This window comes from Canis aureus, chromosome 32 (genome assembly GCF_053574225.1).
Source record: "Canis aureus isolate CA01 chromosome 32, VMU_Caureus_v.1.0, whole genome shotgun sequence".
NCBI lineage: Eukaryota > Metazoa > Chordata > Mammalia > Carnivora > Canidae > Canis > Canis aureus.
Window position 1 is genome coordinate 25,949,977 of NC_135642.1, and position 21,822 is coordinate 25,971,798.

The window sequence follows — 21,822 nt, forward strand, 5'->3', positions numbered from 1 at the left end:
TTCTGAAACAAACAATTCAGCTCCCTGAACTACTCTGAAGTTAATATTATAGTTCCTCAGTTCTAAGAGATATGCATTTATAAGCATACATCTCTCACCAAATTTCTAGAACTAGACATTCACATTGCATCACAGTTTTAGAGTCAATATTTATATGTTATATTGGTTTTTATAGGAAAGATTAAGTGTTGCTCAAAATTAACCAAATGTCTCTAAATATTCTGCTCAAATTAATAGGGGCTGAGAAAATAATGGAACACTAAAACAAATATATATTTAAAACACTTATTTTAGGAAGAACAACTAAGTAATCTATTGAAATGTATGATCTTGATATTAGTGTTCAAGACTTTTGAAATAATTGAGATAGGGTTTTTAAAGTTCTACTGCACTAGGCTTAAACAATTTACCTACCCAGAATGAAGAAACAGAAAATAAAGAAAAAACTTATAACAAAAAGAAAAAATGTAAAGCCAAACTTTTGGGTAAAAATGTGCATATATGTGAAGAATGGAGGACATGTACAAACCTGGGTAAAATGCTGAGGTATTTTAAATATCTTGGATAACAAAATCTCTGAGTATCCTAATAACATAACATAGGAGATTTAGAGGAAAGATAGGAAAAAATAAAATAACAATTGAGTAAACTGTTCCAGAAAGTTTAGAAATCTGAAGAGTAATTTTTGTAACTAGATAAAAACTACTTCTTGACTGAGATGACAAAATATTACACACAAGGTTAAAACATCAATTATCTACTTTCAGATCAAAAGTCATTAGACAGCCTTTACAAAAGTAAAGGCTTTTTGTATTTCAAAAAGTATATATAAGAAACATATGCCAGTTATTGTTATGTTCTTTGATAGCAAATAAAACATCATCATGCAGACTACAGAGTCCCATTTTCATTCTAAGTTGTAAACACAGAACAGAGCCCTGTTGCAGATACAGGTAAAAGTTCTCACTAGATTTTAAAATATTAGCCATTAATGAGCTGTTACTATTGAGAGCTAGAAACTGGATTCTATGCTGCTAGAGACTAGTAGCTAAACATGTAAGAAAAGAATTCATAGACTCTCAGTGCTTTAGAAACCAGGGTCCCTGACCAAAGCAGTGATTTAATTTCACGGCTGCTCGGTAGAGATAGCTGACATTACTAAATGCTACTCTAATATCAACTTGTTAAATGTGAATCCAGACTCAGCATATCAGAATACTAACCCAGACTAACTGGAGTCATGGGAAATATTTTGGGAGCTGTTTATTTATAAATGAGTTACAATATGCCACTATAATTAGATTAATATATAATTATTGATAAACACAGGATTATTTCTAAAACCCCAGTATTGTTGCCACTGCTAAGTTTAGGAAAAACAACATTAGGATTTTCCTTTTAAAACCAGCCCTTACCAATCAATTAGATCAATTTAGATCTAGTCTATGTTGAATTTAGTGGACACTCTATTGCTTACCGGTACTTTTATATGGAATTGCTCAATAAACATTAAACGGAGGAACAAATTAAAACTCTCCAGCAAACTACATATTTCTGAACTATTTATAATCCAATAGTCTCCAAAAAATAGAATCTGCACAAAGCTAGACATTTGGCTGTCACAAAAAAATACTTAAGTTAGCTTACCTAAGTTAAATAAAACCAATAAAAGTATGTATTTTTAGCTATGCAAAAAGGCATTTAGTCACACTTTATTAAAAAACATTAAAAATACTTTTTTTTCAAAAGTATCATTAACAACAAACTATAATATTACCACAAAATCAACTATTTTAAGGCTATGTCTACAAATATATTTACCTATAAATATTTCTAAGTTAATTATGCATTTCAGATTAATTATTTCATTAAATGTAAAATAAGTTTACAAGGTACATGTAATTCAGTTTGCAAATTATTAACATGTTTCTTTATAGTGTCATTTCATTGCTTTCTTTCAGGAGGCAAAACAGTTTCATGGATTATAATCTCCTAAAGCTGTTTTTTTAAAGTTTCATAAATAAAATAATCCTAAAACATAGATCAGAATTTGAAATCTGATCTTTATTCATCTTCAGTAAAGTATTTGCTTCTATTAACATTTGGGCATTGGGTAACAATAATTATATTTATGAGATTTCAAAAGAGAGAAAACTAGCAATTACTTAATATTTTATTTACCTAAAGCTACACGTCCAGAAGTTTAAAAAAATTTTTTTAAATATAGATATTGAGTGTTATATGAACACAGATAAACAGATAAGGGTTTTTTTTCCTCCTAAAATACTATGTACTGTCATCCAGAATTGGTTTAGCCAGAAAAAAAAAAATTTAATTTCCTGGAATCTGGTGAGACCTTCCAAATACAGAAATTTTAAAAATCTACTTAAGTTCAAATACTTTGGAAAATCTATTTAAATTCAAATGCTTTGGAAAGGCTCAATTATATAAAAAACTGCTTTGGTTAAGATACATTAGAGTTAAATGACTAATAAACAAAATTACCAAAATAACAAATTAATAAGGTAACTAGGAGTATTTGGGAAATGCCTAGCAATTGAAACCAAATTCAAAAAATATAAAATTAGAATTCAATACTGTTGAAAGACTAAGTTACATTTTAGAAGGCAGTCTTAACTGGTAGCTAAAGGAAAACTGGGTGGAAACAAAATTCCTGTGGTTAAGGGTATATACAAATGCAAATGCCAGTTATTTTTCCTGTGCTTTAAAACAGCAGCATAATAGTTTTTATCAATGTTCTACTAAATACGCATATTTTAGAGAAACATTTTCTCTGTGTTCATTTGTGAAAAGATTTTCACATTTTTATGTAGGCTTTTTATTGTTTAGTATTTTAAATAAGTATTCTATATTTTACCTATTTCACATTGATTAAGGAGGGGAGAATGCTAAATGAACATTTTTGAAAGTAGGAATAAAATATGGAGTTAGACATTAAAATGCTATATTACTTGAAGAAAAAAATATACCAAGGTAAAAATATTATGAAATAAATTATTATTTAAAGCTTGTTTTCATGCTACAGAAATGTTTCATGGTTTAAATCATTTTAGAGAGTTTTTTTTTTAATGCATATTTTTGACACTAGTAAAATAACAGAGTGAAAAACTATTGAGGGTTCCTCAGATTTACAAATACAAAGATTATGACTATAAAACACTTGCTAAGTTCTAATATATTTTAACCAAATAGTTCATAAAGCTTTTCTAGTATAAATTAACAATTACCAAGACCAAAGGAAACTTACCTTACAAGAATGCTTTAAAGAATTAGATAGTTCATTTGTGAAATCTCTGTTACTGTCTCTTGATAAGTTATCAACTTTATCTTCATTTCCAGGTGCAAATTTTATGAGTAATTGTGATGGTCCCCCCTTAGAACAATTGTGCTTGAGGCTGGATAAACAGGAAACATTTGGGTAAGTTCCTCCCAATGAAACACTTCTCTGTAAAATAGCATGGTTTTTGTTTATCTGTAAATTTGGTCTTTCCAACTGTCCATTGATATTTATTTGGTAATCTAGGTGTTGAGAGGATGGTAAACATGCAGATGTCCTCTGCATAAGCTTAATGCACTCTGAATGAGAATTAAGCTTGATTTCTGACATCTCTGGTTTGCAATCACCACTTGCTGTTTCACAATCTAATGTAGTTGCTTTTTGTTGGGTGAAATGCACTGAAACACAAGAAAACCCTTCAGACGACTTTTCACGGACATTCTGATTCAGACTATCATTCGCAATAACAATTTTCTTTTGTAATGAACCCTTCCTGTGAAGTGGTCGTATGTCTCTCACTTCTCCGGGAGTACAGATTGTTTTAGATAACCGAAGTCCATTGACAGCTGTTGAAAGAAATCCCTTAGTGCTACTACCATCTTCACTGTGGGCAATTTCACTAGGAGAAATAATAAATTGGTGTGAGGTTTGATAGGATCCTTTGCTTGGAAGAACGTCTGTACTTGTTGGAGAAGTCGGTGGGGTGTTTAAAGGACTCCTAGGAAAAATGACTAAGGATGAACAACGTTTTAGTGGAATTTTCGAGTTCCTGGTCACTGGCAATTTCATAATTTCTAGTCCATGTTCCAAGTCATCCTGGACAAAAGGAACGGTACTTGGACTTCTTGAAAAAATGTCACATGGAGTAGTATTCCTGTTTGGCACACTTCTATTGGAGGTGCTGTCAGAAGATAAATTTCCACCAAAAAAAGTATCATCAGTTGGTGGAAAAGTATAACCACTGCTGTCACTGATGATACTGTTTGTGTAGGAACCACCACTTGTGATACTTGTGCATGATCCATAATCACTACCATTGCTGCTGTAAGACCCATTCTCACTGGTGGAAAAGTTACTGAGGCTCCCACTGTGAATGGCCGAACTGCTTACAAGGTTACCATCATTCACAGCATTCAGCTCATTCTCAGCCACAGCATTGTTGTAAATGCCATCCTTAAAGACAGATGTAAATGAAGCATCATCACCATCAGCTAAGACATTGCCAGACTGAAGACATCCACTGTACCTTGTTGGTTGTAGTGAAATCTGCAGACAGCTGCTCTTTTTATTAACATTTTCAGGTGAAGGAACAGATGATCTTTCCTGAGAGTTAACGTTTTCCTGTATCAACGGAGCTAGTGCAGTCTGTCTAGGAGTCAGCTTCATTTGAACAACGTTAGACGTTGAAATCCGTGTTGGTCTTTTGAAGCACATGTGAACATTGCTATCCAAATCATCTCCGGAGGTTTCTGACAAAGGATAAGTATTGCTTCTTCTGGCTGCAAAGTGCAATCGTAAGCTTTGTGCCATTTGTTCTCATTTCCAAACATGTTAAGGGCTGAAAGTCATAACAAAGATCTCTGTCGGTAGACAGGCTAGAAGCAGCTGCACTGCATCGAAGGAAAAAATCATTTGTGGTGCCTAAAAGAGCTCTTAAGCAGTAGTCTTTATCCTAAGTAAAACCTTAGATACCAGATATCATAGAAAGAAAAAGACGACCCATTCCTGAGACTGACGTTTCCAAATATTTTGAATCGCTTGTAGTCAAAATGCCTTCACTTACAAAGCACTTGATTTCCAGCGCCCTTTAAGCTGAGCTCAGCTGCAGCGCACTGCCTCAAACACTGCCAACCTTGTTTCAATTATACCTTCTCCAATTTGCATGAATGAGTAACACAAGAACAACAATCTTCTAGCATTTCAAGTTGAAACAGTATTTTTTCACTCCTGCTCTACTAAATGAACATTTAACTATGTGAATCACGGCGTCTATACTTTCTCCAGCAGAGTTTGACCACTAATATTTTTACCCATAGGGATAAAATTACAGGAAGTTGGTAGGAATGAAACCCCATGTAATTGAGTATCAAATCAAGGATTGAATTTCCAAACAGTAGACAAACTAGGAATCTTGTCAAGTTAGTTAATGTAGAAAGGCATATATTCTGTTAATTTTTTTTTTAATGAGTGAATTCAAACAGTTGTATAAATTTGGAAGTACCAAAACTCTGGGGTGAATTAAAACTCAAGCATTAAATCAAATAGATAAATATTTTAGCTTCCAAAACACTACTTATAAAAAGTGAAAGCTTAAGGATAGAAACACAAAATTAGCCTAGTAATACTATTGAAAAATTGAGCATAGGTCTGAGAAAGAAAAATTTAAGAGAAGCTGTCACCAAGCATTTTCTTCTGTAATTTTAAGGCCTTTTCCAGCCAAGTAGTACAGTCTTTAAATGATGCCATTTATATTTTGACTATTAAAACTCTGCCAAGAAATAGCCTAAGCAAACATTCCATTAAAAATATATGCAGATTAGACAGAAAAACTATACCCCAATATAGTTTGAGCACACAAGATATTTTATTCCACTGTCTCTGCAATTCATTCACTTAAGAGAGTGTTGTGGTAAGTAAAGAAGTCTAAAAAGGATTTAACACATCAAATAAACATATCTCAATGCCAAATCTGTTCTGAAAACTCTAAGAGCTCTTTGCTGGCCCCTACTGGTGTGCTGAAACAATCCATTTAGCTGTTTGATACCTATAAAGAAATACAAACCATGCTGCATATTTCTTTGTATAAACAAAGTACATACTTGTTTACATTTTTGAGTACTAGCCTTGCCCTAGAGGTGGAATTACTTACTACTGCTGATAAAGCTCCCACAGTAGAGAACAGTAGACTATTTGTCCTCCTAGAGGTTGTGATTTTGTATATATATTTTTTCTGCTTTGTATTTATTTAACCTTTACTTTATTTTCAGTTTACTAGGTAATAAAAGTTTAATATTTTAATTTCTCCCCTAAATGTCATAGACCAAGCTTGGTATTCTATTTGAAAGAAACAAATTTATTTTTAAATAATACTCTAGGGTATATTTAAACCCCTTACCTGAATTTTATAGCTGGAACTCCAGTAATAAATATATACTGGCTCATTCATAGGAAAGTAAAAAGTAAAATAGTTCAGTTGTTTACACCACATGGTACTACACCCAAGTTGTATTTTTCTAAGTAAGATTTTTTCTAAGTAAAAGTAAATATGTAAAACATATACTTGTACTTTGTTTAAAAGAGAAAACGCCTTAAGATAGATCTGTTCTTAATCATAATTTTCTAAACAGTATTTTAATCAATTAGGATATGATGAAATAGAAATATGGAACTTATGAAATTATATTTCTGACCAGGATGACATAGCACTAGGTTTTAGAATGTGTACAATAATTGTAAACTTAGCCATAAAATTATGTTATTTTGGTTTTATATAACCTACCTCTTTTACGATTTTACAGACTTCAGTAAACATTCCCTTATCAACCTCTCACTTTATAGAAGAAAGAGCCTCAATCTTTTCACTTTGTCTTCAAGTGACTTCAACTTTTCTTCTTGAATTAAGTTACAGGTCTCATAACTCAAATAATGGAACACTTCTAACAGGCTGATTAATGAGATCTAACTGCTCATGCCTGTGGCCTAAAACTTTTAGTTAACAGGCAAAACTTTTCTGGTTGTTGATATAAAATAATAAGCCTCCGATATTTGGCTAGATAAATGTTTTCTCTTTGGTAAGCTTCACTGGAAACATCAGTTTTATGTGCCCTAACCAGATTTCAAGCTTCAGAGTGTTAGAACCATAACTACAGATTTCTTCTGATCTTCCTGGGCTCATGGTAGGTACCACTGAGAAACACCAGAGGAGGCTAAATGGATGGACAGAAATGCTTTCTTTCAGTGTTTTTTTTCCCCAAACGTTGATCCAGCTATTACTTCTGAAGAAGTATCAAAAAGCACCCAGCCGCACAAGAAGGAATGATGATAGAAGGAGGGCCTTCTTTCAAGGAGGGCCTCAGCCAAGGAAAAGTAAGATGAGAGAATCACATGCACTTCCCAGCCAGCCAGTCTGAATTTTGGCTGTAGAAAGGCTGAAGAGTTTGTGTTGCTGGCTCTGGCCTGGAATTGCACAGAACTTGTACCTGGTGGACCTGTACCACCATTAGAGCAGTTAAGTGGAGAACCTGGGGCAAAATGGAGCCCCTTAGCCAAAGATATTCTAAAAGAGGAGCATCAAACTTAAACGTGAGTGAAGAGCTGGAGAGTGGTGACAGCCCTCACTCGGGAGTAATCTATGCAAGTCTTGTAGAATTTCACATTCAGGAATTAAATACATAATGCCTTAGGATCAGGTTGGAGCTCAGGACTCCACATTCTGAGAGTTTGGTTCTTGATTATATATACAGAAAATAATGTGATGATCTAAATGTCAGGGATCGACCCTGGATAGCCCTAATGATTGACTAGAACTTTGAAGGCCAAAGCCCACTGTGATGATTAATTGCATATATCAACTTGGCTAGGCTCTTTTGCCCAGCTATTTAGTAAAACAGCTGTCCAGATGTTGCTATGAAGGTATTTTTCAGATGTGATTAACATTTAAACCAGTAGATTTGGAGTAAAGCAGATTACCCTCCATGATGTGGTGGGCTTCATTAACAGCTAAAGGTCTTAAGAGCAAAGACAGGTTTCCTGAAGAAGAAACAATTCCATTTCATTCCACTTTCCATTACAACATAGAAACCTTGCCTAAGTTTCCAGCTTCCAGGCTTGCCTTACAGATTTCAGATTCAAGACTGTGACATCCACTCTTACCTGAATATTCAACCTGCTAGTCCCAGCCCACAGATTTCAGACTTGCCAGCCTCCACAATCACATGAACCAATTCCTTAAAACAAATCAATCTTTCTCAACTTCTCTCCCCCTCCCTCTCTCTCTTTCTTATTCTGTGTGTGTGTGTGTGTGTGTGTGTGTGTGTGTGTGTATCTCCTGTTGGTTTTGTTTCTCTGGAGAACTCTGACTAATATGACCATTAAATTTAAGCACAGTATCTCCATTCAGAATATAGAATAAAAAAAAAAGAATATAGAATATAGGCATTTCCTTAAGCTTCAGAGGCTGGATGTGTGCAGGTGTATCTCTTAGCTCAGGGACAAAGAAGCACTAACTTTTGCATCGGGGGTAGAATTCATTTCAAGCCACATCATTCTGAAACGTGCCATTACTGTCATTGCCACCACTATATCATCACCAAACTGCTAGTTTATAACCTGTAGGTCTTAAAATTGACTAAACAAGAGGGACACAAGACTACTCTTTTTCAAAAACAAATAATACTTATATTACAAATATTTTCCAGAGGACCAGAAATTGTTTCTGCTTAAAATTTTATCTGTGCTCTTCACCAAACATTTTCAAAGAGAAATTGCTAGGAAAAGGGTATGTTCTTAATTTGGTTGTGAATGCTATAGGGGAATAAATGTAAATGACATTTACACTAGCACAGGACATTTACTGCTATACAATCAAGCCTGTTACTCTACCAATGGTTTTAGTTTCTATAACATCTCAGGTGATATGTACACTTCAATTACCTGCTAGGACTAACAACAAATCAGATGATTAGAATGACACACACTACCCTGTTCTAATTATTTCTTGCTTCCTTTTCCCAGTGAACTCCTTGAGAAAAGCTATATTTCTAATGCAGAGCAGAGTATCCAACGTTGATACCCTAAATGGCATGTTAACATGTCAGAAAGGAATATATTGAGTGATGATATTTTAATAAGTTCAAAAAAATGCAAAAGGAAACTATACTCAGGGATATATATATACACATGATAAACAAGTTTTTTCAAAGCAATGATAAGCACAATATTCAGCAAAGCATTAAAATGTAATATTTTAAAAAATAAAGTAAGAATTTATATTATATTTGGAGGAAGAAAAGGAGATGCTGCTGGGGAGGGCAAAAGAAGGGTTGTAGATTTTGGTAATGTTCTAGTTTGTAAGTTGAATAATAAGTGCACAGATATTTGTCTTATTATTTTAAATAAGGATTTAGGGTGCGCCTGAATGGCTCAGTTGGTTAAGCATCTGCATTCAGCTCAGGTCATGATCCCAGAATTTCCATGCTAGGCTCCCTCTCAGCAGGGGAGTCTGCCTCTTGCTTCTCCTTTTCTCTATCCCTCTTCCTGCTTGCTCTCTTGCTTTCAAATTAAAAAAATATATATTAAAAAAATAAATAAAGGATTTATATTACATACACTTTTTGTGTGTTTATTTCATGATTTAAAAAATACAAATACGGGGCAGCCCAGGTGGCTCAGCGGCTTAGCGCCACCTTCAGTCCAGGGTGTGTTCCTGGAGACCAGGATCTCACTTCAGGTTCCCTGCATGGAGCCTGCTTCTCCCTCTGCCTTTGTGTCTGCCTCTCTCTTTCTCTCTGTGTCTCTCATGAATAAATAAATAAAATCTTTAAAAAAATAAAAATAAAAAATACAAATACTAAATTTCACATGGTCTCATCTAGAAGGGAAACAAATCTGTAGAGACAGAAGGGGAAAAAATCTTTATTCTATAGAAAAATAAAAAATACAAATAGAAAACCAAAGGCTCTGCACCTGACCATATCTGATAACCAAACATCAACATCTTTCATGTCACTCAGCCTCAAAAAGTTAGAGGCAGTTAGTAATGAAGTCATCTTTGGTGATAAAAAGCACTTTTGCTTATTATGATTGCTAATGACTAGATTTCATTTGCAGTATCTTCCATTACTAGTTATCATTTTTTGAGAAGGAAAAAATATGTTATGTAGTCCGACACTAAAAACAAATTTTAAAAATTCAGTTTCTTTGTTAGCCAAAATGTGAATGATTGTTTCTTTGTTGGTGCTTCTGTTTAATAACTGATATGCCTTGAATACATAACAATATTCTTACACCTTCATGTTCAAATCTTACAGTTTTAAAATATATATATAAGTTGCTAAGAAAAGGTTTTGAAATAGCATTCCTAAGAGACAAAATTAGGAAAAGGATAAGACTTCAAGATAGTTTTTAGGAAATCAGGAATTAGAACTACCATTTCACAAAAATAAAATAAATAAGGCTTAACTTCGCTTTTTCTTTTCTTTCTCTTTCTCTCTTTCCCTGTGTAAGAGGTGGCAGTCCTTTAGAGGACTTTATTAGTGTAACTGAGGACAGACGGTCTTCCTTTGTAGAAGGGTAGGGGAGGAGAGAGTGAATGGGGCAAAGAAATCCACTGCAGTGAGGAGGCACAGGTGTAGCCCTCTGGGAGAAGGCTCCCTGAGCCTGGGCATACCCACCACACCACACCACCCCACGCTGGATGAGTGTGAGGGAAAGGCAAGACAAACAGGCCAGCTCTCCTGCCATTCCCTTAGGTCGTGCAATCTCTTGAGAATTGACACAAAGAGAGGTGCCTGGGAGGAAAGTGGAAGAATACAAAGTAGCACTAGGAAGGAGGAAAAAAAATTTTATCTACTTCCCCATTTTGCCCAGAGCCTCCATAACCATCCTTAGGTCATCTGCAACATCACAGATTCCCAGCTCACTACTTGATGCTGTAGTTGAGATATAACCTTGCTTGTATTTCACACTAGTACAATGTAACTTACCAATCGATTTTCATCAAATACTTCAAAAAGAAGCCGGTGCTGCTGAGGATGGACCTAAGTAAGAAAAACACAACACTTTCTTTAAAAACAAATGAACAATCAACCCAGACTCTGAGAAATAAATGCTTGAAATGTTGCCATTTCCTAATTCCTGCTATTTACAGACTATTTTAAATTACACGAGACACAATACAAAATCAGACCAGTCCTACATCACCATTTTCTAAGTTTTACCACAACAATGAAGTGGATTTGGGTGCTTATTTTTACATTTTTCTCTAAAATAGAATAAAAGAATGGAAAATAAAATTTCAAACAATTACTTAAATGTCTACATTAAAAAATATAGGTTATATTTTAACTTGTTATTATCAACCTTATTTGCTGACTTCTTATTTATCAAGTTAGAACTACCCAAATTGGATACTGATTTTATGGAAACTCGTGTTCAGAATCCTTTTCAGTACTGACTTGATAAAACTGTGTTTTGTTTCTACCATATAAAGGGTACTATCAGTCAAAAAAATATATACTGAGTTTTCACTTACAGGATGATTTTATTTATTTTATTTTTCAAAGCTGACCCTTCCACATATGCTAAAATATTTCAGCATATGAAGTAAATGATACAAAAAGAAAAAAAGTAATTGTATTAACACACAAAAAAAGTATTTCATAGGAGAAAGTATTGCATAGGACTACAGGTTCAATCCACAATATTTAGTGTTTACAATGAAGATGCAACTGTAATAAATATAAGAAGGCATTAAAATATATAAAATACATACTATAATAATGTAAGAAGGAATTATTAAAAGTAAATGCAGTCTTTATTTTTTTCATTTATTGAAATTTTCCAGGGCCTGATAAAGAGCCAGATTTGTAAGCATTCCAATGCCATCTCAAATCGTTGAAATTTTTTATATTAGGCAGCAACGTATGATAAACTTTTGTTAGATCAATTTTATTCAGTTTATTTATTCAGATTCTCTACATCCTTACTAATTTTTCATTGTTTCTATTTTTCTTAGTATATTCTTAATATTGAGCCCATTTTTTCTTTATGTGTTTTTAAAAATTTTAATCCCAGTATAATTAACATACAGTGTATATTAATTTCAGGTGTACAACGTAGTGATTCAACACTTCCACACATTACTGAGTGCTCATCACAAGTGCACTCCTTAATCCTCTTTACCTGTTTAACCCATACCCCCCACCCACTTCCCCCTTATAACCATCAGTTTGTTTTCTATATTTAAAAGTCTATTTTTGTTTCATTTTTTTTGTTCATTTGTTTTGTTTCTTAAATTCCACATATGCGTGAAATCATATGGTATTTGTCTCTCTGATTCATTTATTCTGCTTAGCATTCTACCCTCTAGATCCATCCATGTTGTTGCAAATGGCAAGATTTTAGTTTTTGTTTATGGTGGAGTAATATTCTAATATATATATTATATACATATAATACACACACACACACACACACACACACACACCAGTCTTCTTTATCCATGCATCTATTGATGGACACTTGGGTTGCTTCCATATTTTGGCTATTGTAAATAATGCTGCAGTAAACTTAGGGATGCATGTATCTTTTAGAACTAGTGTTTTCATATTCTTTGGGTAAACACCCAGAACTGGATCATATGGTCATTCTATTTTTACTTTGAGGAACCTCCACACTGTTTTCCACAGTGGCTGCATTAGTTTGCGTTCCCATCAACAGTGTACATGGGTTCTTTTTTCCCCACATCCTCACCAACATTTGTTGTCTCTTGTGTTTCTTATTTTAGCCGTTCTGGTATCTCATCATGGTTTTGATTTGCATTTCCCTGATGATTAGTGATGTGGAGCATCTTTTCATGTGTCTGTTAGCCACAGCCTGATGACTTTTTTATATACGTATACTGTGTCATCATCACCTAGATCAAAATAGCAAATGCTCCATTCTATTTTATGTATTATTTTCTCTACAAATAGTGCCTTCTGGACTTGTTCAACATTGGCATTCTGAATATGTCTATCTAAAAATGGTTTCCTTACAACCAGAAACAACCAGAGGCCAACCTACTGGCAGTCATTGGATGGGCTTCTGGGAGAGGTCTTTAAATGAAGCTGACTCAGCTGGGAGAGATGTCCCTTCTGCCCTTGCATTTCTCTTCCTGCGTTGGTTAAGACAGCTGGCTCTCTTACAGTCACATTGTGACCATGGAGCAACAATGGGGATGGAAGCCCCAGTCAAGGGTGAGACACCATGGGAATAGAAAAGTAGTGTAAGACAATAATCTTTTCTAAGAAGATATAGAGGAATTTGGGGAGGAGATGAAACTTAATTATGGGAAGAATTTGAATAAGAAAATATACAGAACATTCACAGCAAGGAGATCACATGAGGAAAGACATGGGGCAGAATGAGCATGCTCTCAGGAGATCAAAGTGATAACATTTTTGTATTAGAAACTGGCAAAAAATTTTGATTACTTAGGCTACAGCAAGGCCGAGGGTACTGAAATCCAGAAAAGAAGTTATGACTTGATAGATAGGGAAGAAATGAACCTTTTAAAGGAAAAATGACATGATGTAGATCATATGTAATATTAGTTTGTCAGTGATACACAAAATAAATTGGGCTGGAGAGAAACCCTGGAGTCCATAGGGACTGTGGTTCTAGGGACTCAAGCATGAAGTGTGCATGAGAGCTTTGCCTGAGATGGTCTCAGTGAAAAAAGGAAGGGAGAAAGGCCATGAAAAACATTTTGAGGAAAAAAATCAAAAGTCTCAGTGTCTATCAAAGTACCTGGCATATACTGTAGAAGTTTGACAAATATTGCTAAGAAAATAGGTATAATAGCTGATCTAATAAGGCCTCTGCTGTCCTGGTTTAGCATTTAATTTAGCTTCCTAACAGGATTTGCTACATCAACTATCGTATCTTTTTATTTTTCCTACTGTAAGTGGATTGACTTACCTAAAAGACTGTCTAGGCTATCTTTACTGACCTACTCGAAAGTTGTTCCCAATGGCCTAAACAATGAAATCCAAAGAGCACGGAATGATCCCTCATGATCTGAGTCCAATTTGCCTGTCCAGCCTTGTTTCCAACAACCGTCCACCTGCCAACCCAAATATACATGTATACTGTGTTCTAATGACCTTAGAAACAGACGACTCACCACTTACTGTGCTTCAGTACATGCTGAAGTCTCCACTTGAAACACCTTCTCTACTTTATGTTCAAGCCTTAGTTCAGATGTCAAATCCTCCTTAAAGCCTCACCACCCCAGTCACTTGTACTTCTCTGTTTTCGGCTATTACAACACTACAATCTTCCTTTTTATCAAAGTTAATAGAGGACATGTGCTATTTCCCTACTGAAATAGCATAAATGACATATGATGTTGTTTCCTGTATCTGAGACACACAATAAGTGCAACAATACAATTTAACATGTGTGGTGAGAATACTAATTCAAAATGACAGCCTGAACATGAATATTTATCCTCCCCCTCCTGAGATCCCATTTAAGTAATAGTAAAGGAGTTCATAAGAGGTATAAAACCATTACAGCAAAGATAATGAGGGCCATCAGCAAGTGGGCAATTTCAACAACTCCCCATTGGATAGATGAGGTAGGGATGAAAGCAGTAAGCAGAGCAGAGGCTGAAAACTCAAAATAATGCAATCCCCCTAATGAGAATGCTCATATAACACTTGACCTCTGGATGGTCACAGACACCCACATCATCAGTTTCTCTTTGCATCTGATTTCAGCTAGAGGTTTTACGAAAAGGCAACCACCAGTTTTAATATGTAAAACTTAAATGGACGCTAAAAATGTAACATGTAATTGCTGAATGTTTATGCCTTGTATGTATAGAATAGGTGATGTTTCCTATTGTATCACCTTTTACTATGATTAGATTACCAAAGATCACAGAGGTACAAACAGAAAAACTGTCCGTAAAGGTAAAACAAATGATTTAGGAAACAACAGAAGACATTTTTAAAAAGTATAAATAGAAATATTTGAGAAAGTTCTGAATCCATAAAGCAAAACAGTAGACTATAAAGAGGGAACAAGTAGAGAACAAAGAGGCGTTGGAAATAAAAATGACCATTGAATTCAAATATAAACAATGTAATGTAAATTTGCAAAGAATCTCTCAAAAGAACAATAAGCTAAGTTGGAGAAAGTATGAGAGGAAATAAAAAAGGATTTTCTGAATCCTCAGAATTCAGTGAAAAAACTGAACCCTAGTGCCCTAAAGTAGAAGTTGAGAAAACTATGGCTGCTGGCCAAACCCAGCCAGCCACCTGCTTTTTAAAAAAATTTTTTTAAATTTTTTTTATTTTTTGCTTTTTTTTTAAACAGCCCATGAAATAGTAATATTTTAAAATTTTAAAATGGTTACATTTTAAATGGATATATAAGTAGCTACATAATAGGCCCATAAACTAAAGTATTTACTATCTGTCTCTTTTTTAAAAAAGTTTGCTAGGGGGGCCTGGGTAGCTCAGTTGGTTAAGCATCTGACTTTGATCTCAGAGTCCTGGGATCAAGCCCCACATCAGGGTCCCTTGTCAGTGGGAAGTCTGCTTCTTTCTCTCCCTCTGCCCCTCTCCCCCTGCTCATGCACTCTCTCTCTCTCTCAAATAAATAAAACCTTCAAAAAAAAATAAGTTTTCTGACCCCTATATCTTAAGACATTTACTGTATATAACATAGTTAATTTCTCTCTGTATCTAGCATGGTACTGGGTAAGATCACCCTTGAAAGGCATGAGAAAACAGTCAGTCAGACCATTTTCTGTGTTCTCTGGTTCACATGAAGAATTCTGGTTGAGGAAGAATCAGTCTAGGTGACTGAATCCAACCAGCTGGAATCCTCAAATGATAATTTGGGAAGAAAATTATTAAAACAATTACTTACACAAATGTTCAGAGCTTTAAGGAACCAGTAGTCTTTAAATTGAAATGTTTATCAACGGCCCAACACAATGAATTTAGAACTGTACACACAAGGCATATCCCTGTGAAATTTTAAAACACTAGAGTAATTATCAAACATTTCAGAGAAAGAGAAAAGAATCACCCCTAAAAGAATAAGAATCAGACTTTTCAGCAGCAGCATGATAGACAACAATGTTATCATGAAGCCATGCTTCCAAGCTTCTTCTTCTTCTTCTTTTTTTTTTTTTGGATGCCTTCAAGCTTCTGAGGAAAAATTATTTTCAACCTAGAACCCCATGAGGGACCAAACTACTGGCCAAACATAAGCTGGCTATTTATTCATCTGTCATGGCTTGAAGTCAGTTTGGAACATGGATGTGTGAGCTGTTCAGCGATATGGGAATAACAGTCAGCATAACAAACAGAAACAGTTAAAAAGTGGTTTCTCCTGGGAAGCGGGAATAGCAAGAGGGAGAGGGGCGCTAGAGTCTGTCATTTTCTATCATGAGCCCCTTTATGTGATCTCATTTTTAAGCTATGTGTGAATTTTTTGATGAGATAATTCTTAGAAATTTATTAGGAGTAAAGCTATGGTCACACAAAAAGAGTTTACAGGGTCATATTTACAGGAAAGCTGAAAGCAGAAGAAGCAAAAACTAAAATGCTAGTGATGGATTTTTTGGGGAAAAAATTAGCATGTAAGTCTATAAATGCAAAAAATGATAGAGAAAAAAAATTGCCAGAGGAGTAACCAAAAATTCGAAGAAGAATCAAAGTATTGGTAAATGTCGATTTATTCTACAGTGTTCATAAGGAATCTGAAGTAATGTTCCCGGAAATTCTACTGGTGGATGCAGGGAAAAAAACAATGCAGGTACATTTCAAAAAGTAGCTTTATTGAGATATATTTCACAAACCATATGATTGACCCATTGAAAGCGTACAATTTAATGGTTTTTAATATTTTCATAAAGTGTGCAACTGTCATGATTTTAGAACATTTTCATCACCTCAAAAAGAAACCCCATGTCCCTTAGCAGTCACTCCTAATTCCCCCTCAAGATCTCCAGTCTCAGACCACCTCCAATCTACTTTTTGTCTCTAGAGAATTCATCTATTCTAGACATTTAATGTAAGTGGAATTGTACAATATGTGGTCTTTTGTAATTGGCTTCTTGCTACTTTCTTGGGATTCACCCATGTTGTAGTATGCATCAGTACTTCATTTCTTCTTACAGCTGAAAAATACCCCATTGTTTGTATAAATCCCATTTTGTGCATCCATCCATTTGTTGATAGCCATTTGAGTTGTTTCTACTTTTTGACTATAATGATTAATGATGCTATGAACATTCACATACAAGTTTTTATGTGGATGTATGTCCTAAGTCCATTTTAAAATAACACTGTGTAAAAGTTAAATGAATTAGATAGGTATTTTTATTTTCTCTCTCTTTTTATTTTATTTTATTTTATTTTATTTTTTTAAAAGATTTATTTATTTATTTATGATAGACAGAGAGAGAGAGGCAGAGACACAGGAGGAGAGAGAAGCAGGCTCCATGCCGGGAGCCCGACGTGGGACTCAATCCCGGGACTCCAGGATCGCGCCCTGGGCCGAAGGCAGGTGCCAAACCGCTGAGCCACCCAGGGATCCCCTCTCTCTCTCTTTTTAGAGAGGAAGGGCAAGTGGGGGAGCAGAGGGAGAGAGACAATCTTAAGCAGGCTCCATGCCCAGCATGGAGCCCAACACAGGGCTCGATCTCACAACACTGAGATCATGACTTGAGCTGAAATCAAGAGTCAGATGCTTAACTGACTGAGCTATCCAGGTGCCCCAGAAAGGTATTTTGACAAGCATAAAGCATTATATAAATAGAAAGTATCTTGGCATTTTTATTTACATGTTTTATGTCTGCTTTCTCTTATAGTTATTTTCATCAACAAATATAAAAATATAGATACATAGTCATGGGGGAAATATCCAAACAGTAAAAAAGATACAGTAAATTAAAATTTTCTTATTCTTGTCCCATCCTCAGAGAAAATACTGTGGTTTCTTAGGTCCTTCTAGAAATATTTTATGCAAATAGCAGCATATGAGAAAGCATTTTTTTGTTTCTGTCTTTACACAAATAGATACATCATACAATGTTCTGTGCCTTTGCTCCTTCACTAGTATATTTTGAAACTAATACTCTATTAATACATATACATGTTTCTTCTCAAATAGCTGATGAGGATTTCATTGTATGGCTGTACCATAATTTATTCAGTGCTTTATTAATGGGATGTCCCCCACTTCTTCTTCCTATCTAAAAGAATTCTGATTTTATTCAAATAGTGGATGACAATGACAATGTATGTCAGGGATAGATGGCCACTCCCCACCCCTAGGAGCTGAATCCTGATTCTTCTAAGCCTTGTAATTCCATTCTCCATACCAAAAATTGGGCTAGAAATAATAAATGACACAATTCTAGCCCCAAGAGGTAAGAATCTCAAAGTCTCCTGGAAGACCTTTCAGAAAGGATGCTTCCCTTTTTTAAAAGAGATGCATGGGGGGAAAATGCTCCTTTTTCTACCTACGGATATCATTGTGTGAGGCTATGATGTTTGGAACTGCTGCAAGCATCTTGTGACCTGGAGAGAAAGCCAAGAGAATCCCAGAGAGGCTGGGTCACACATGACTGTTCAGCTGCTGTGGTCACCTACATTCCTCTATGTATGATTCTTATGATTAGAGATAATAAATGTGCTTATTGGTTAAGCTAATATGAGTTGTTGCATCAATCTATTACTTGAAACCAAAAGCACCCTAAGTGGTACACTTCGTCAGAGGGGCTAAATTTCTTAATATCTCCCTGATACTTCCTAGAATCTGGTGTTTCCCCTTTCATAATGCTCAGTACACTGGCACTTATTTTGAGAAACATGTTCATAGGGGTCCACAGGAGACAGTGAGCTTTGTTGAGGGGCTGTGGCCATCTCAATAGCAAGCACCACCAAAGTACCTGGAAACAAATATAGAAAACCCTCACACCAATTTTGTGTGTGTATGTAGAGGTAGAAGAGTATAAATATATGGATAAAAACACATAGGAAATAATACTAGAAAATCGCACAGTGGCATTTTTATAGTAATTAAATTATAGCTGATTTTATTTCTCTTAAAACATATATAATTCATTATATATATATATTTCATATATCAATAACTGTTTTATCCAAATTTCCAGAACCAGGGTCTCTACTAGGCAGGTAGAAAAAAAGAAAATTTTACCACTTTGAAAAGCCAACTATGACAAGTAATATGCTCAGAAAAGGGGCTCCTCAGATTCAGACACAGAGTTCACCCAGGATGGTATAGTATGCACAACTGAGAGGACCCTGTTTTTCCACATTTTTAGATCCATGTTTCCCTACAGATCATATGCATGAACATAGATACATTATGTAAATACAGTTGGCCCTTGAACAATATGGGGGCTAGGGGGTACAGTTGAAAATCTGTGTATAATGTTGAACCCCCCCAAAACTTAACTGCTAATAGTCTACTGTTAACCAGTGTCTTACAGATAAACATAAATCAAGATAGTGTGCTTATTGTTTATTGTGTTTGTTATATATATTAAATACATTCTTAAAATAAGTTAGAGGAAAGAAAATATTATTAAGAAAATCATAAGGAAGAGAAATACATTTATAGTACTGTACCGTATTTATAAAAAAAAAGAAAAACAATCTGCCATTTAAGTGGATCCACGCAGTTCAAACCTGTGTTGTTCAAGGGTCCACTGTATCATATACTGAGTATGACTTCTAAGGATACAAACCAAGTACCACAGGAATATGAGGGATGGAGTGAGCTTTTTCAGATGCTCATGCACTGTGTTCACACACAGAGTACACAGTGTACATTGCACCTAATGTGCCCAATGTTCTTCGCACCCATAACTTGCCTCCTTTAGTCTCATCTGAGCAGCTAACTCTAAGTGTAGATTTTACTACAATTTGCTATGAAGCATTAACTTCAATTTGGAGTCTTTCCTGTTTGTTAATCTACCAGTAACAGTTCTCCGCAAAAACTTTCTTTGAACTTCATGTTTTCTCAAAGATACATAAAGGCTCCCTTCAACTTCTGACCACAATTTCCATTTGGTTAAATGCCCAATAGCCAAGTTTTGACTGTAAAGGATTACCTCAAAAGCTATTTTATGTGAATACATTCGATTGAAAACATTCCGTGCTATGTATAAATAATGATATAAATGACAAAGAGGAAAGTAGAGGACCACACATAATAATGTCCTTTGTACAGAAAATACTAAATCACCACATGTTTTCAGTTCTTTTCTAGCTGTGATGAATTAGCATTGATCTAAACACAGATTTATCTAGTTGTTGTTGCAATAAATCTGCAAAGTTCTGATGGAAATAAATGTGCAGTCTATGATCCCAGAGTAAAGTCACACTGGCTAGAACATTTGGTAATAGTGAAATTATGGTAAAAGAAACAATGAATAAAAGACAGTGAAAGAATATAAACCTGCTCTATCATTTACAAATGGCTTCTTTCTTATTTTTGTGTTAATATCTCTCACTTAAAGTAGTACCGATTTTCAAGCATCTTTTCTAAAAGAAAATCAAGATCATCAAAAATAGTAAGATTTTGGGATCCCTGGGTGGCGCAGCGGTTTAGCGCCTGCCTTTGGCCCGGGGTGTGATCCTGGAGACCTGGGATCAAATCCCACGTCGGGCTCCCGGTGCATGGAGCCTGCTTCTCCCTCTGCCTATGTCTTTGCCTCTCTCTCTCTCTGTGTGTGACTATCATAAATAAAATTAAAAAAATAAAAATAAAAATAAATAAATAAATAAATAAAGGTTTAAAAAAAATAGTAAGATTTTTAATTCCAATTTTAAATAATTCTGAATTTTAATTACAATTAAAATTCCTCTAACAGATATCTACATTTTCTCTTTCTACTCCTACTGGCTTTGATATAGTTTTGGCTTTTGGAGGATCTGTCCATTTAGCTAAGTTAAATTATTGCCATAAAGTTGTCCATGTTAATTTTTATTATTATTGTCTGTGGGATATATCTTTTATTCTTTTAAAAACTATTTATTTATTTTAGAGAGTAAGAGTGGGGGAGTGGGTAGAGGGAGAGAGAATCTTAAGCAGACTCCTGGCTGAGCTTGGAGTCTAAAGTGGGGCTTGATCTCACAACCCCAAGATCATGACCTGAGCTGAAACCAAGAGTCAGTCACTCAACTGACTGTGCCACCCAGGAGCCCCTGTACCTTTCATTCTTCATAGTGGGTATTTGAGTTTTCTTTCTTATTTGGGCTAGCTATAGCAAATCAATTATTACTCTTTTCAAAAAACTACCTTTGGTTTCATTTATTTTCTTGACTTTTTATCCATTCTCTATGTCACTGATTTCTATTCTTATTTTCTTCTACTTTTTTTCCTAGGGTAGATCACTCTTAAATCACTGATTTTAACATTTTTCTTTTGAATGTAAGCACTTAACGGTGCAAATTTGTCTCTGAGCACTGAATTAGCTCATCCCATATTTTGATAATGTTATACTTTAATAATCAGTTAAGAGGGCTTGTAATTTTCCTTATGATTTCATTTTTGATCCACGGCTTATTTAAAATATGTTGCTTAATTTCCAAATATTTGTGGATTTCCCAGGTATATTTATATTACTGAATTCTATTTTCAGAGAACATGTTGAATCTCAGGTCTTTTAAATGTATTCAAACTTGTTTATGGCCCAATATGTAGTCTATCTTGGTGAATGTTCCATAGGCATATAAAAACAATGTATATTCTTCAGGTATTAGATGTAG

At 34.8% G+C, this 21,822-nt stretch overlaps 1 protein-coding gene across 4 annotated transcripts in view; it reads right to left on the minus strand.

Moving 5' to 3' along the window:
* Positions 1-21,822, minus strand: part of NEDD4 (NEDD4 E3 ubiquitin protein ligase) — a 123,138-nt gene that overhangs the window by 67,266 nt on the left and 34,050 nt on the right. For 2 of the 4 annotated variants that reach the window (XM_077881190.1, XM_077881191.1), the window contains one exon: positions 11,002-11,055. In XM_077881190.1, the coding sequence (XP_077737316.1) occupies positions 11,002-11,055 (54 nt within the window). Of the gene's footprint in view, positions 1-3,268; positions 5,234-11,001; positions 11,056-21,822 lie in introns of those variants that run through there. The other 2 variants (XM_077881189.1, XM_077881188.1) reach the window with 2 other exon arrangements.